We start from the raw sequence: 14,730 nt of genomic DNA, 5'->3' as shown, positions 1-14,730 counted from the left end.
CGGGCTACGGGCTAATGGTTAAAGGCGAGCACTGCAATTTCTTATTCAAGAAATCTTGTTTATTTCTTAATTGAACCATTTTGGTATTTTTGAATAGCCACTTCAGTTCTATGAAATTGGTTCAATTAAATCGAATAATCAATTTACACCATTAAATCATAAGTAAACACGTTTGAATAAATGTGAATGTCATTCTAAGAGGAATTAATGTCAATGCTGTTCTAACAGGAATTAATGTCAATGCTGTACATTCTAAAAGGGAAGGAATTGACTAAAACATAACACATATATTCAATTAGCCCTTCTAGTTATTAAAGCAATCAAATTTTTATGGAAAGATGATATCCACAAAATTAATATTTTGATAATTCTAAAACTATTACATCATATAAATTGTACAAAATTCCCTAATTACATAATTGTGGAACTTTAAAATAGTGGTATGTGAGTGTATAATTTTTGTAAATCTATTTTTCAGGGATTACATTGTTAAAGGGAACAAAGTTTTTATTGAGGACATTCCAGGGCTTCAAGCAAGGGATGCCTATAGAATAGACAAAATGTCTGACATAAATACTTGGAACTATGGGTGTTTGTACAGGGGTCATATTGCAAATTATCAGGATTTTGTAAATGAAGGTATAGGATCATCATGGCCTTACACAGTTGAGATGAAAGAAAGGAAAAAACCTAAGAAGTCTGACTTGAGAAGATATTGTTGTAAAGAGAATCTAAAAGTGATCAACCAAGCTCCTGTGGAAAAAGTTGATGTCAAAAATATACAGCTAGACCATGGAACTGAAAGGATAGATATAAACAGCTGTGATAAGTATGACAAGACAGGTGATATAAGGGAGAGACTAATGGATCCTGCTACAATGATGTACATTCAGGGCAGGGGAGTTAACAATGAGGAAATCAGAAACAAGAGTTACATTCTTAATCAGCAAGTGGCAGAATATAACAAGAAAACCAGGGATAACCCTGGAGATGTTCATACCTGGTTAGAATTTATAGACTTCCAAGGCAAACTAGCAACAGAAAAAACAATATCAGAGGGTTGCATTCTAGAAAAGAAAATAGCGATCATTGAGAAGGCCATAGAAGCTAATCCTGGATCTATCAAGCTTAAAATGAAGTATCTTGATTTGTGTAAGGAGACGTTGTCTTTTGAAGTCCTTATTGAGGAAATGGAACAGTTAATATTTCTACATCCCACTAATATCTTACTATGGAAACAATATTTACTTTATCATCAAAGTTACGTTTCTAAATTCACTGTGTCAAATGTGTGCAAAGCATACCACACATGCTTCAGAAAGTTAATGGGATACCTGGATGGGAAACTACACACTCACACTCCTAATCCCAACCTCCATTCAGAAGTATTAGGTATGTAATATGATATAAAAAAAAAAGCTTATATATGATGTTAGGGGAGGGGAATTAATATAAATTGATTATTAGTTGATGGATTTATGAAATTTAACCAAGTTTCATACCATAAAAAGATAGTAGGGATAGCCTAAGGGTTATGTTTTGAACCACGTAAGAATTAGGGGCCAAAGAGTTGTAAGGAAAAAAACATTCTCTTAAACTTTGTATAAACTGCTAATTTCTTAATTTGAAATTTCTTCAACTTTTTTCTATTCTATTCAGAAAATTATCCTGTGTTGAAGGTAAAATTACAAGTCAACTTTTAGAGTTGCCTCAAGCTTGAATATGGTGTCTTTGATCTCTGTGGTTGTTTTCAGAAAGCAGTTAGCCTGTGGAAAGAAAATAGAATCATGCTATAGGCATAACTAGACAAAATATATAAAATGTTCAAAATAATTCATCTTGAACTTTATGAATCTCAGAACTGATAGAGACAAAACTATATGAATGGCAATGGGTTATCTGCTAGGTAAAACAAACTCATTTAGAATATTAGGGAAAGAAAAAATACTGACCATCATAAACACCTGTCTACCTTCAATTTTTCTTTTATTGTAAATTTACTGAGCCCTTATCGATTCATGAAGAGGTTTATTGATGACAGTTTGATGTTTTTTTAGATATATTTATTCAATATTGTTACTTGTTGAGACAAGTTGGACAAACAGAGAAAGCTATTGCTAGTTTCCAGGCTCAGATAGAATATAATTTATTCTGTCCTGTGTCAGTACATCAAGATGCTGTGTCCCTGTTTGAGAGTTTTTGGGACAGTGGTGTACCAAGGGTTGCAGAACAAGGAGCTAAGGGTTGGAACTACTGGTATCATAATAAGGAACTGATTCCTGAAATGTCCTATCATGTTACTGGTATGTTACTTGTATTTATCAATGATCATTCAGTATAAGCAATTGAAGAATGAATTTTTCAAAAGCAAATACAAATTAGTTATCATGATAAATTCTGTACAGGGATGTTACAGATAATTATGGTCAAGTTTAAATCTTAGTATTTTATCACCATGGCTGCTAATGTTTAAAGCATAACAAAGGGGGTCAAACAAAGAGAAGAGTTAATTTTCTGTAAAGCTTTATTTCTTTCAATGACTCATTTAAAAGTCATGATCATCATATTGAAAATATTACATTTATATCCAACTTTTGGTACTAAATTGAATTATATCATGTACAGATTTTATATCCAGGTTTGGACAGGTTTATATCCAGGTTTGGACAGGTTTTATATCCAGAGAGGGACAGTTTTTATATCTAGAGTTGGACATTTTTTATATCCAAAGTGGGACAGGTTTTATATCCAGAGTTGGACAGTTTTATATCTAGAGTGGGACAGGTTTTATATCCTGAGTTGGACAGGTTTTATATCCTGAGTTGGACAGGAATTTTATATCCTGAGTTGTACAGGTTTTATATTCATAGTTGGACAGGTTTTATATTCATAGTTGGATAGGTTTTATATCCTGAGTTGGACAGGTTTTATATCCATAGTTGGACAGATTTTATATTCATAGTTGGACAGGTTTTATATCCTGAGTTGGACAGGTTTTATATTCAGAGTTGGACAGATTTTATATCCTGGGTTGGACATGTTTTATATTCAGAGTTGGACAGGTTTTATATTCAGAGTTGGACAGGAATTTTATATCCTGAGTTGTACAGGTTTTATATTCATAGTTGGACAGGTTTTATATTCATAGTTGGATAGGTTTTATATTCATAGTTGGATAGGTTTTATATCCTGAGTTGGACAGGTTTTATATTCATAGTTGGACAGGTTTTATATCCATAGTTGGACAGATTTTATATTCATAGTTGGACAGGTTTTATATCCTGAGTTGGACAGGTTTTATATTCAGAGTTGGACAGATTTTATATCCTGGGTTGGACAGGTTTTATATTCAGAGTTGGACAGGTTTTATATTCAGAGTTGGACAGATTTTATATCCTGGGTTGGACATTTTTTGTCCAGAGTTTGGCAGGTTTTATATCCAGATTTGTGCAGGTTTTATATCCTGAGTTGGACAGGTTTTATATCCAGAGTTTTACGGGGCAGTCGTCATCGTCGTTGTCTGGGGACATTTGGTTTCCAGCCAACAACTTTAGGTGTGGTTGACCAATTGTTCTGAAATTTGATGTGATTTTACTAATAACCAAAAGAAGGCTCCTATTTAACTTGGAGTTTTAGAATAACCAAGTAAAATTGGTGGGAAAATTCAAATTTATAAAGTGTCAAGTTTTTGGAAATCTTATGTTCTTCGAGGAAATTATTTTCTTAAGCTGAAATTGGTTTTATTTAAGTATAATAAATAATCTGTTACTATAAATTTTTAATGTTAATGCAAATTAACTTTTGAACAGTTTTAAAAATTAGGAAAAAGGTGAAATGAAATAAAATTTGTATTTGTGTGTGAAGTTGGATCAGAAGTACAGATTGACATTCAGTTTATACATATTAGGGAAAAAATGGTTCAATATGAAAAATGTGAATGTATAATCATAATTTTATTTTACATCATGTAATTTTTGAAATTTTGTTCAGGCTACAATTTTCAAAAGAATCAAAAACCTCCAGTGCTGACAGCACTTTGATTTATTTTTGGTCTCATTTTGAAAATATTTAATTGAATTTCAAATTTTGTGCAAAATAGTGTCCAAACTAGTTTTTTGACTATAATGAATTATAAGTCACTATGCTTAAGTGTGTCAAAAACTAATATTGTGTCCACACTTGCCCCAACTGTTTAGGGTGTGACCACTGCAATCGCATCATGCTGCACTCTGGAATCTTTATAATATCTAGAGTTGGACAGGTTTAATTGTTAAACAAATTTTGATATAAAACCTGCCTAGCACATTATAATTTTTATAATGTATAACCTGACTAATGCAATATAAGACCTATTCAATATTGGATATAAAACCTTTCCAAACCAATTTAAAACTTGTTCAACATGATATATATATAGAACAATAGTTATGTTGATTTTTATACTGACAATATCATGTAGAATATTTTGACCAACCTGTGAGCATTTGTGTACATAATAAATTGTAAGTCACTATGCTAAAATGTGTCAAAATCTAATATTGTGTCCACACTTGCCCCAACTGTTCAGGGTTCAACTACTACAGTCATATCATGCTGCACTCTGCAAAGTTTTTTTTTTATTAAATCCAGAGTTGGGCAGGTTTTATATTTAGTGTTGAACAGGTTTTAATATAAAGCATAAATCTGACTAATACAATACATGTATAAGACCTGTTCAGCATTCAATATGAAGCTATTCCAAACCAATTTAAACTCCACAAACAAACATTTCATAGCTGGATTTGCAAAATGTACCACCAAACCTCTTTCAAAACTTTTAACTTCTATACTCACAACTGTCAAAGATGGTCTACAGTCCTACCACAATACTTGTTCCTCCCATAGTGGTATTAATTCAATGTGGATCCTGAAAAATTCGAAAGATCTTTTGGAGACAATCAGTTCAAGACTATTATCTGAATATAATAGCATTAAAACCTATGATTTTTCAACACTGTAAACAAAAAAATTCCCCATACTCAGTTAAAATCCAGACTTAAAAACATTATATATCGTTGTTTTTCCAAAAAAGATGGTACACCTAGATACAAATATATAGTTCTTGGTAGAGATTCCTCATACTTTGTAAGAAATAATTACAAATCATTTTCCAAATATACAGAGGAAGATGTTTACAAAATGCTGGAATTTTTAATCGACAACATATTTGTCCAGTGTGGTGGATGTGTTTTTCAACAAACGGTCAGCATTCCAATGGGAACAAATTGTGCTCTTTACTTGCTGACCTTTTCCTTCTCTCCTATGAGGCTGACTTTATAGCTGATCTGATCCGAAAGAAAGAATATCGTTTAGCTAGATCCTTTTATCTCAGTTTCCGCTATATAGATGACATATTATCTTAAACAATCCTAATTTCAGGGATTTGATACTTAGTATCTACCCCAAAGAACTTGCGATAAAGGATACTTCAGGCACTGTGAAGTCAGCCTCATATCTTGACCTACACTTAGAAATCAATGGTAAAGGAAAACTATTGACTAAACTTTACAACAAACGTGATGACTTGCCATTCAAAATTGTCAACTTTCCTTTCATCTGTGGCAACATCCCTTCAGCACCTGCGTATGGAGTGTTCATATCACAACTCATACGTTATATTAGAGCTTTCCGAAACTACACACTCTTTTTGTATCGCACTAGAACTCTAACAAATAGGCTTTTGGAACATGGTTATGTTGCTACAAGATTGAAGTCATCACTTCAGAAGTTTTATGGTTGTCATCATGAACCCATGGATCATTATGGTGTATCCATCTGCACCATGAAAACTGATTTATTCAATGGGTCATAGTTTTTCTTTCCTCGTTTGTCTACCCCGGACTTGACTTTTTATGAGCAACTCGGCGGGTGTTTCTAGAAAAACAGAGGACGCTAACCCTACCGGTGCACCTGGTCCATGCTCCCAGTTTTTAGTTACTTTATGTTATTTGTTGTGTATGTCTGTTTTCCATGTCTGGTCTTTGTCCCTGGAATACATTCTTTTGATTACTGCTATAACCTTGGTTCCCTTGATTACTCTTACTGATAAAAGACCTGTTCAACATTGGAGATAAAGCCTTCCGACATGATATAAGACCTGCCCAATATCAATAAAACCTATCAATCCTATGAAACTACTAGATATTAAATGACAAAACTGTCTAAGACTATAATAAACCTGTCTGTGAACTGGATTTTATTATTATGACCCATGTGGACTGTTATTTCAGAAATATGTGAAGATGTTGAAAAGAAAATTTTAGAGTCTGATGACAGAAAATGGAAAATTTGGATGAATTTAGAACTTGAAAGACAAAAGTGCCACTGGTTACCATGGAAACCAGGTGAAAATGAGACAGTAGAAGATTGTGAAGATTTAGATCGTTTAGTGTTGTATGATGATATTACAGAAATTCTGATGACTTTTCCAACATCATTGCATGTCAATCTTGTGTACTCATTTCTTCAATTTCTTGGTCTCACATTAGATAAATGTGATCAGTTAGATTTACCCTCTTGTTCCATTGAAAATCTACACGACATTGTTGCTAATTCAGAAATCACTACAATAACAGATTATTTGGGTAAGTCAGATCTGACCCAGTCACTGATTGGATGTTGTGTTGATCAAATGATAGAGAAGTTTGAAGGAGAGGAGAACACTGACTTTACTGTCATCAAAATGTATCACAAGTTTTACCAATGTCAGAATGAAAGTAAAAAAATAAATAAATTGAGGAAGTTCATCAAAACCATATTGAAAGAAGAGCAAAACAGAAACAATTTAACTGTATGGTCAGCTTATTGTGACATTCTATGTAAATGTGGATGTCATATTGAGGCTACAAGTGTCATAGAAACAGCCTTGACATTGGTCAGTGACAACAAACTTGGTAAAATAATGTTATACCAGATGTTGACAGAAACATATTTAGGTATTGGGAATAAACAAGTCCGTGAAATATATCATCTTGAAAAGGCTCAGAATGTCTTGATCTGTTTTACAGAGGACAAACACAGCATTCAACAGGCAGACGACATAACAGCCACTAGTGTACTTAGATCACGTAAAAAACTAGAGTGTCTTTGTGAGAACACTATGGAAGAACTTACCAATGTTACTAACATTAAGAACCTTTCAAAGAAAGATTTACAATATGTTTGTTGCAAATTTAAAATGTTAACGCTTTTTGAGTACAGTTTTGGAAGGCATGAGTTGGATTTAGCTACATCTGTACTAGAGGATGCTGTAAATCATTTGAATCAGTTCTTACAAGTAAACAAAGAAGAAATAGATGTGGTAAAAAATGTTATTAGTGTTATGAATAATCTTTTATCTTACTCCATTAAACTGACAAAACACCATATGTCTATCAAAAGTACACCTTTGTATACACTTAGACATACTTTAGACCATGCTATGAAAATCTTACCTAACAAGCCTCAGTACCTGCATGAATTTGTCAATACTGAACTGAAAACTTACATCTCAGGTAGATTGGATAGACATTTCAGTCATGTGATCAGATCATCAGTCTCAGAAGTGCCAGTTATATATGGAGTATATGGTATCCTATGTCGTCAGACCAATATTGACAATCAGTTTGAATTAGGTAAGTACATCATGGTTAGAAAGTTAGATAATAAGCAGTTATGGTTTAATGCCTGAGGGGCAAAGAGCAAGCAAAGAAATGAGAATTTCCTACTGTAACTGAAACATATTCCATTAAATGGTTTTGACTTATTAAAAGTAATTTGTGGAAATATAAATTACATGAAGGTTTTTTTTTTTTCAGCCAACATAGAAAGAAGTGTTTCCTCATCTGGCGGATTGATAAATCGTCTGAGGTCATATTTGGAGCAAGCATTACGTATAACATCAATTAGTCACTGCCCACTTGTCTGGAGGCTATACATGTATTCTGAGGTAATCTGTTACAGAGAGACCATATATTTTTTTGGGAGTATGGTCAATATTTTGGTCCTTGATTTCTATACGACCTTCGTATATTGGTATGGGGCTTTGTCTTTATTGTTCATGTTGTCCTCTATCTGTGGCTTTTGTTCAATCACTGTACATGCGGTTGACCAATTGTTATGAAATTTTGATATGATCTTACTGAAGGAAGGTTCCTATTTAATTTGGAATTTATGGCCCTTACCGTTTTAGAATAAGGGGCCAAAAAGTGTAAAAAATAGATGGTTTTTTTTAAAATGATGAATATTTAGAATATGGCAACTCTTAGTTATTGGATCTGTACTAAATTTTAACACAGAAGTTAAAATTGATTTTAGGTTTTGTGGTCTAAACCATTTAGGACTTCCGGCTGAAGGAGTTGAAAATAATTTCAATAATAATGGTCCTGATTTGGTACAGGCATTTTAAATAAAATGCTGGGTTAAGTCTAGGTTTAACTGCATGCCAGACCTCCCTCTTTGATATAGTCAGAATGTCGGTCCTTTGATATCATGCAATACCTCTTCTAAAATTGGTAAATATTTCAGGCAATTATTCAGCTTTCTAATATTCTATCATTGCTGCTAATAAGATTAAGAACTAGTCTTTAAATCAAATGAAGATTTGAGGAACTCCTTTGAAAGATGATTAGTAACTAATTTGCATTTCGGAAATTTACTTTTTGAGAAAGAAACAATAGACATGTTAAACTTGTCCATTTAAAACACTTATCAATCAAAATCTCCTTTCTTTTATGAATAATAAATAGGAAGTGAAAAACAGGAAAATTTTAACCAAGTAAAATTGGTGGGAAAATTCAAATTGATAAAAAGTGTATATTTTTGGAAAATCTTATCTACATAGACTAATAAAGGAAATTTTCTTAAGCTGAACTTGGTTTTATTAGAGTATAGGTGTCACTAAAGTGTATGAATAAATATTCTGTCAAAATAGTTTTTGAATTAATTTGTTAACTCATTTTTGACAGGTTTATTAAAAATTTGTGAATAGGGCGCAATGAAACAAAATTTGTAAATGTGTGTGAAGTTGGAAGGGTATTTCTATTGATCGATCTACAGTTTAAAGTCAGTGGTTAAAGATTTACATTCATTTTATGGATATTAGAATATAAAGTTCTAAATAATATGTGAATTGCAAAATGATGACAACAGTTTTGTTTTACATCATGTAGTTCTTTCTACAATTTTCATATGGATCAAAAACCTCCAGTGCTAACAGCACTTTGATTTGTTTGTGTCTCCAAAAGCAGTGTTCTATGATTCCACTTTCTCATTAAAGTCAGTTTGAGTTTATTTTTGAAAAAAAAATCTTATAAATTCCTTTTTTGAAATAATTCCTTTTTTTTCTGGTTTTCTATAGTGCATAAGAACTCTGAGAAATGTTTTCAAAATTTTATCTCAACAGACCTAAGGATGTTTTGTGATGTTCAATTGACATCTTTTGATATTCAAATGAGTAGATGTCACATGACTTAGTTATTCACCTGAATATTTATATAAAATGGAAATTACATTAATCCTAATAGGAAAGTTTTTTTGTTAGTTAAGATTAAAATTCTGAAAATATTTTTCAGAGTTTGTATGTACTATAGAAAAGGATATGCAGTTGAAAAGGTAAAATATTTTGAAAAATGAAATTTTTTAAGATTTTTTTTTCTTGAAAATTTATGAAACTCAAACTGTATATACATTGTGCAAGTGCTATTTTTGGTTTAGGAAAGTTATATATTATGTTCCACCTTCCTTTTGAAAAGAAGAAAACTTTCTGAAGGATTTTTTATGGGCAAGTTAAATTTCATTTAAACCATGAAAACCTGACATTTTCAGAATTCCTAGAATGCTGGAAAGTACAGTAAATTTTAATCATGAGTCAAGTAATTAACCCAGATTTGGTATGAATGTTCTTTCGAGTATTCTGCCTAGAACTAATGTGGGGATTTTCCAATAATTGACAAACATGGCCACTGTCACCAGTTTTTAATGTTATAGCACTGTGATTGTCGTTGGAATAGTCTGTGGACACTTCTATTCCGTGTTATAACTTAAGTTGTTATTGACCAATTGTTATGGAATTTCAAAATTATTTTACTAACCACTAAAGGAACATTCCTATTAAGTGTGGATTTTATGGCCCCTACTGTTTTAGAATAATGGGCTAAAAAAGTGAAAATGGGTGTTTTATTAAAACCCATGTAGAATGTTTGTTTTTCATCTGTTTTATTGTGTATCTTATTTGATTATGGTAAACCTATGTCTCAGCAGATTTGATTAATTCTGGTAAACCAATGTATCAGCAGATTTGATGAATTTTGGACTGTTTTCAGATTATAGGGGGCCAAAGTTTCAACTTTTTAATTTTGTTCTGATTTTTTTTAAAGGATTCCACATAAAAATTCCTGCTCACATTTTTCAATCAGATTTCAGACATCTCTTATGACTTGTGATTTATAAGGGGTCAAGGGGGCCGCACCCAAAAAAAAAATCACTCTTTTATTTTTGGTCTGATTTTGAAAATTTTTAATTTGAATTTCAAATGTTGTGCTATATTGTGTCCAAACCAGTTGTTGTGTCTATAATGGATTGTATATTCCTATGCTTAAGTGTGTCAAAAGCTAATATTGTGTTTACACTTTGCCCCAACTGTTTGGGTTTGATCACTGGGTTGTATCATGCTGCGCTCACTGAAGCTCTTTATTTAAGTTTCTTTTCTTATTTAATTTTTTTTTTTATTTTCATTCTCCATGGGATTGTAGCCTCTTGTTAGTACAGGTATTGAAGAATTGCCAGAAACTTGTCCTGACCTTTTCCATTTTAATCATCGAACTGGAATGATCTTCCCTCACCAATAAAATTGTTCTGCCATATATTCTTCATTCCATCTTTACATCCAGAATACCCTTGTGAACACTTTACAATCTACATCCTTCAACAGATTTTAACAGATAAGAATTTTTATAATCCTATTGCTTTTCTTGGTCGTTTGGCAACAGGGTCACAGGTACACAAGGAGGTAATGCCACAATTATTTTAGCCCTGCCTTCATGTTTCAATACTTTTGAAATGGAATGATTTATCCTGAGGCTAATAAGTGTAATTGTGGATGTATTGCAGATAAAGTATGGTGACCTAACAAGAGCTAGAGGAATATTCTACAGAGCATTGCAGTCATGTCCATGGTCCAAGGTAAACATTTAAATGGCCAAAGGTGAACATGTCCATGGTTCAAGATAAACATGTCCATGACCCAAAGTACACATGTCCATGTTCCAAGGTAAACGTGCTCATAGTCCAAGGTAAACATGTCAATGGCCCAAGATGAACATGTCCATGGTCCGAGGTGAACATGCCCTTGGCCCAAGGTTAAAATGCCAATGGTCGAAGGTAAACATGTCCATTGTCCAAGGTAAATATGTCTATGGTCTAAGATAAACAAAGTCATAACGATAAACAGAAATATTTTAAGCTGTAAGTTATACTGTGTAGTTGGTCAATTAACATTTTAACTCATATATAAAGATGTAAAAGGACTTGTGCTTGTAAAATGCCAATGTAAAGGACACTTGAGCATCAGAAACAGTTCCCAGTTAACGTAGGTGACAGAAAATACTTAGATGTTTTGTATGAGAATGATGTAGACAAGAAATAAAGAAAACAAATTCTGTGGTAAAACAAATAGATATAGAATTTTATATGAACATGTAAGATATAAAATGAGTTTTTGAAACTCAATTTTATCTAAAATTGCTGCTTCCAAAAAAAAAATCAATGAATATTGAATATAACAAGCCATCCATGTATAAATCGATGTAATTTTCTAATGTTTGATTTGACAGGCATTGTATCTAGATGCTGTATCACTGTTTTCTGGAGACAGAATAGAGGAAATTTTAGACCTTATGATGGAAAAAGAAATCAGACTACAAATACCATATGAAGAAGTTGATATTCTAATGGACAAAAAGTAATGTTTGTTTGAAAGTAGACATTCTACGTAAGTCAAGTCTTGTCACTAGTGCTGATCTGCAGGACTATTTAAAGTTTGAAAGTAGACATTCTACCCAAGTCAAGTTTGGACACTAGCGCTAATTTGCTAATCTGCAGGACTACTTAAGGAGGACATGATGGTAGTCCTATAGACTATTTTGTAGCTGGAACCCACTTGATATCAATATCTTATGATCTTCATTTCTCCTCATTATATATGATGGGTTAAATGTGTTATGTGTTTTGTTGTTCAATTGAGATGATATTAAATATGGAAATAATTTTTACCCGGTATTTATATTGTTTCTTCCTTTTTAGCTCACCTGCCTGAAGGCCATGTGGGCTATTGCCATCACTTGGCGTCCGTCGTCATCATTAACAATTTTTCAAAACTCTTCTCCTCCGAAACTACTTTACCAATTGGAACCAAACTTGGTATGAATGTTCCTTGGGGTATCCTGCATAGAACTGTAGTGGGGATTTTTGATCCGTCAAAAAACTTGGCCGCTGTTACCGAGTAAAAGTGTTCAGAATGATGAGATCTATCTCCGGTCAAATTTTCATTTTAATCTATTAAGTCATGTTGGAGTTATTGCCCTTTTTTTTGCTATTTTTAATGTTATTTCTTTCAAAAATCTTTTCCTTTGACACTATTTTACCAATTGAAACAAAACTCGGTATAAGTGTACCTTGGGGTATCCTGCATAGAATTGAAGTGGTTTTTTATGATTCGTCGAAAAACATGGCCACTGTTGCTGAAAATAGAACATAGCGGTCAGACAGTAGTTTTTTCACATATATTTCCAAAACCGTTAGGTTTAGCCAAATTCTTTCAATAGCTAAAATGATCCTTCTTTTTAGGACTACAAAGTCTTCAGGCATAAAATTTGTCAGACGTCTTCTTATAAGAGTTATTGCCCTTGACAGGGGAAAACAGTTTTCAGCCAATGTTTTGAAAGCTATGATAGATTTAGACTTTCATTTACTGAAATGATCCTTATGATAAATCCTATCAAAGTTTTCTTGAGTCAAAATTGTTGGACAACTTCTTGTTTCATTTATTGCCCTTGAAAGGCAAAATTCAACCAGGTGAGTGATTCAGGCTTCTGGGAGCCTCTTGTTTCTCTTGTTCTTCAAATATTATACATTACTTCCTGATGATTTGGACAATTTAAATCAAGCACCACAATTGGGGGTTAATTGAATCCTCTGACAATTAACTAACGCAACAAAAGCAATGTTTTTCTACGAGCTGAAATGAGGGAAACAAATTTTGATTATAATAAATTCACAGAGAATTATTTTTCTAGTAAGGACAATATTGAACTACAGAGAAAATTGCTTAAGCTTCTAATGGACCTTATGAAATAACATAATTTTTTATACATGTAATAACAAAGATATCTTGTATGCTAAATGAATTTAAACTGACAAATTTAGAAATCTTTAGGTTAAAATTTTTAATAATTTTTTAGTTGAATTAAGCCTTTTCAACTTTTGGAAAGATGGGAAAATCCAGCCCCAAGAATTTAATAATTACCTGAAAGAAGCTCAGAATGCATCCTTTTGCTTGTTTTTTTCCATTTTTATCTAAGGGGGCAACCACCCCCCTACCCCTAAAAAGGTATCAAGACCAACTTATAAAATGGAATACTCCCTAATTTAATGCTAACTAGTCCTTTGGACTATTAGTGTTTTGATGTCAGGTCAAAAACAGTATGAAATAGCAATCAGTTGTTACAAGATGTTTAAAATTGTGGTTAATTCATTATATTTTGTGCATCAATTACTGCTCTCGTATGTGAATAATAAAATATGTCATCCAATGGGAATCTTTACAACATAGGGATGATTAATTTTTATATGAGCACAAAAACTTGCAATGCTATCTTATGGCAATGTCTGCTTTTTCAATGACTGTAGATATTTAGTGCCCTAACAAGAGAAGACAACTCTGTGAAATTTTAGTGTTTAAACTCACTATGGGGACCATTTGTGCACTACTTATTGCCGACCTCTGTCTGTATTGTTGTGAATCACAATTTATGGCTAGAATAAATAAAGATCCTTCCAAACAACATTTAGTAGAAAGAGCAATTATGGGAACCAAGATTGTAGCGGAAACAATTAATATCACTTTTTTTAATAGACATTTGGACAATATTTTGGTTCTAAACAACGACTTCGATATTTAAACTTAAGATATATATCCTGCAGAACTTTATTTGAATAAAGCAAATATTGATATTAAAGAATGTCCACTTCCTGATCTTAGTATTCGTATCAATATTGGTTAACTTAATACTAAAATTTATATGATAAAAGGGATGATTTTGTTATGGTGACGTCCCCTTGTCACAATCATATGGTGTTGACATATCACAATTGGTTCCATTTATTTGTTTTTGTAACAATGTTTAGGTACGAAAGAAATAACCGAGAAATTACTACATCAAGGTTTTCGATATCACAAGCCCCTAAAAACATTTACAAACGATTTCAACCGCAAGGAACTCATTCTCAAATACAGATGTACATGTACTTGTAAATGATTAATATGTGCGGGTATTTCCCATCTTATATTTTATGGTAATATTCTACATGAAGTACCGAAAGCTCAATACTCACCCAATAAGTTAACAAAACTGTTGAACAGGCTCATTTGTAAAGGATATATTTATGATATTGTTGTCAAATCAGGAAAGATGGCATTTGCTTTGCATTAACATT

General features: G+C 32.4%; 1 protein-coding gene across 1 annotated transcript in view; it reads left to right on the top strand.

Annotated features, from left to right (window-relative positions):
- The window catches only part of LOC148623303 (nuclear exosome regulator NRDE2-like), a 34,090-nt gene extending 21,803 nt beyond the window's left edge, over window positions 1–12,287 (top strand). Inside the window, exons 5-10 of the mRNA XM_088565064.1 lie at window positions 479–1,392; window positions 2,058–2,303; window positions 6,270–7,652; window positions 7,836–7,966; window positions 11,128–11,199; window positions 11,850–12,287. Coding sequence (XP_088421190.1) covers window positions 479–1,392; window positions 2,058–2,303; window positions 6,270–7,652; window positions 7,836–7,966; window positions 11,128–11,199; window positions 11,850–11,981 — 2,878 coding nt within the window. The 3' untranslated portion in view covers window positions 11,982–12,287. The remainder of the gene's footprint in view (window positions 1–478; window positions 1,393–2,057; window positions 2,304–6,269; window positions 7,653–7,835; window positions 7,967–11,127; window positions 11,200–11,849) is intronic.
- Window positions 12,288–14,730: the final 2,443 nt, after the last annotated feature.

Source organism: Perna viridis, chromosome 2, assembly GCF_037379345.1.
Source record: "Perna viridis isolate PV_CMFRI_1.1 ecotype Kerala chromosome 2, ASM3737934v1, whole genome shotgun sequence".
NCBI lineage: Eukaryota > Metazoa > Mollusca > Bivalvia > Mytilida > Mytilidae > Perna > Perna viridis.
This window is presented reverse-complemented; position numbering and strand designations above follow the sequence as displayed.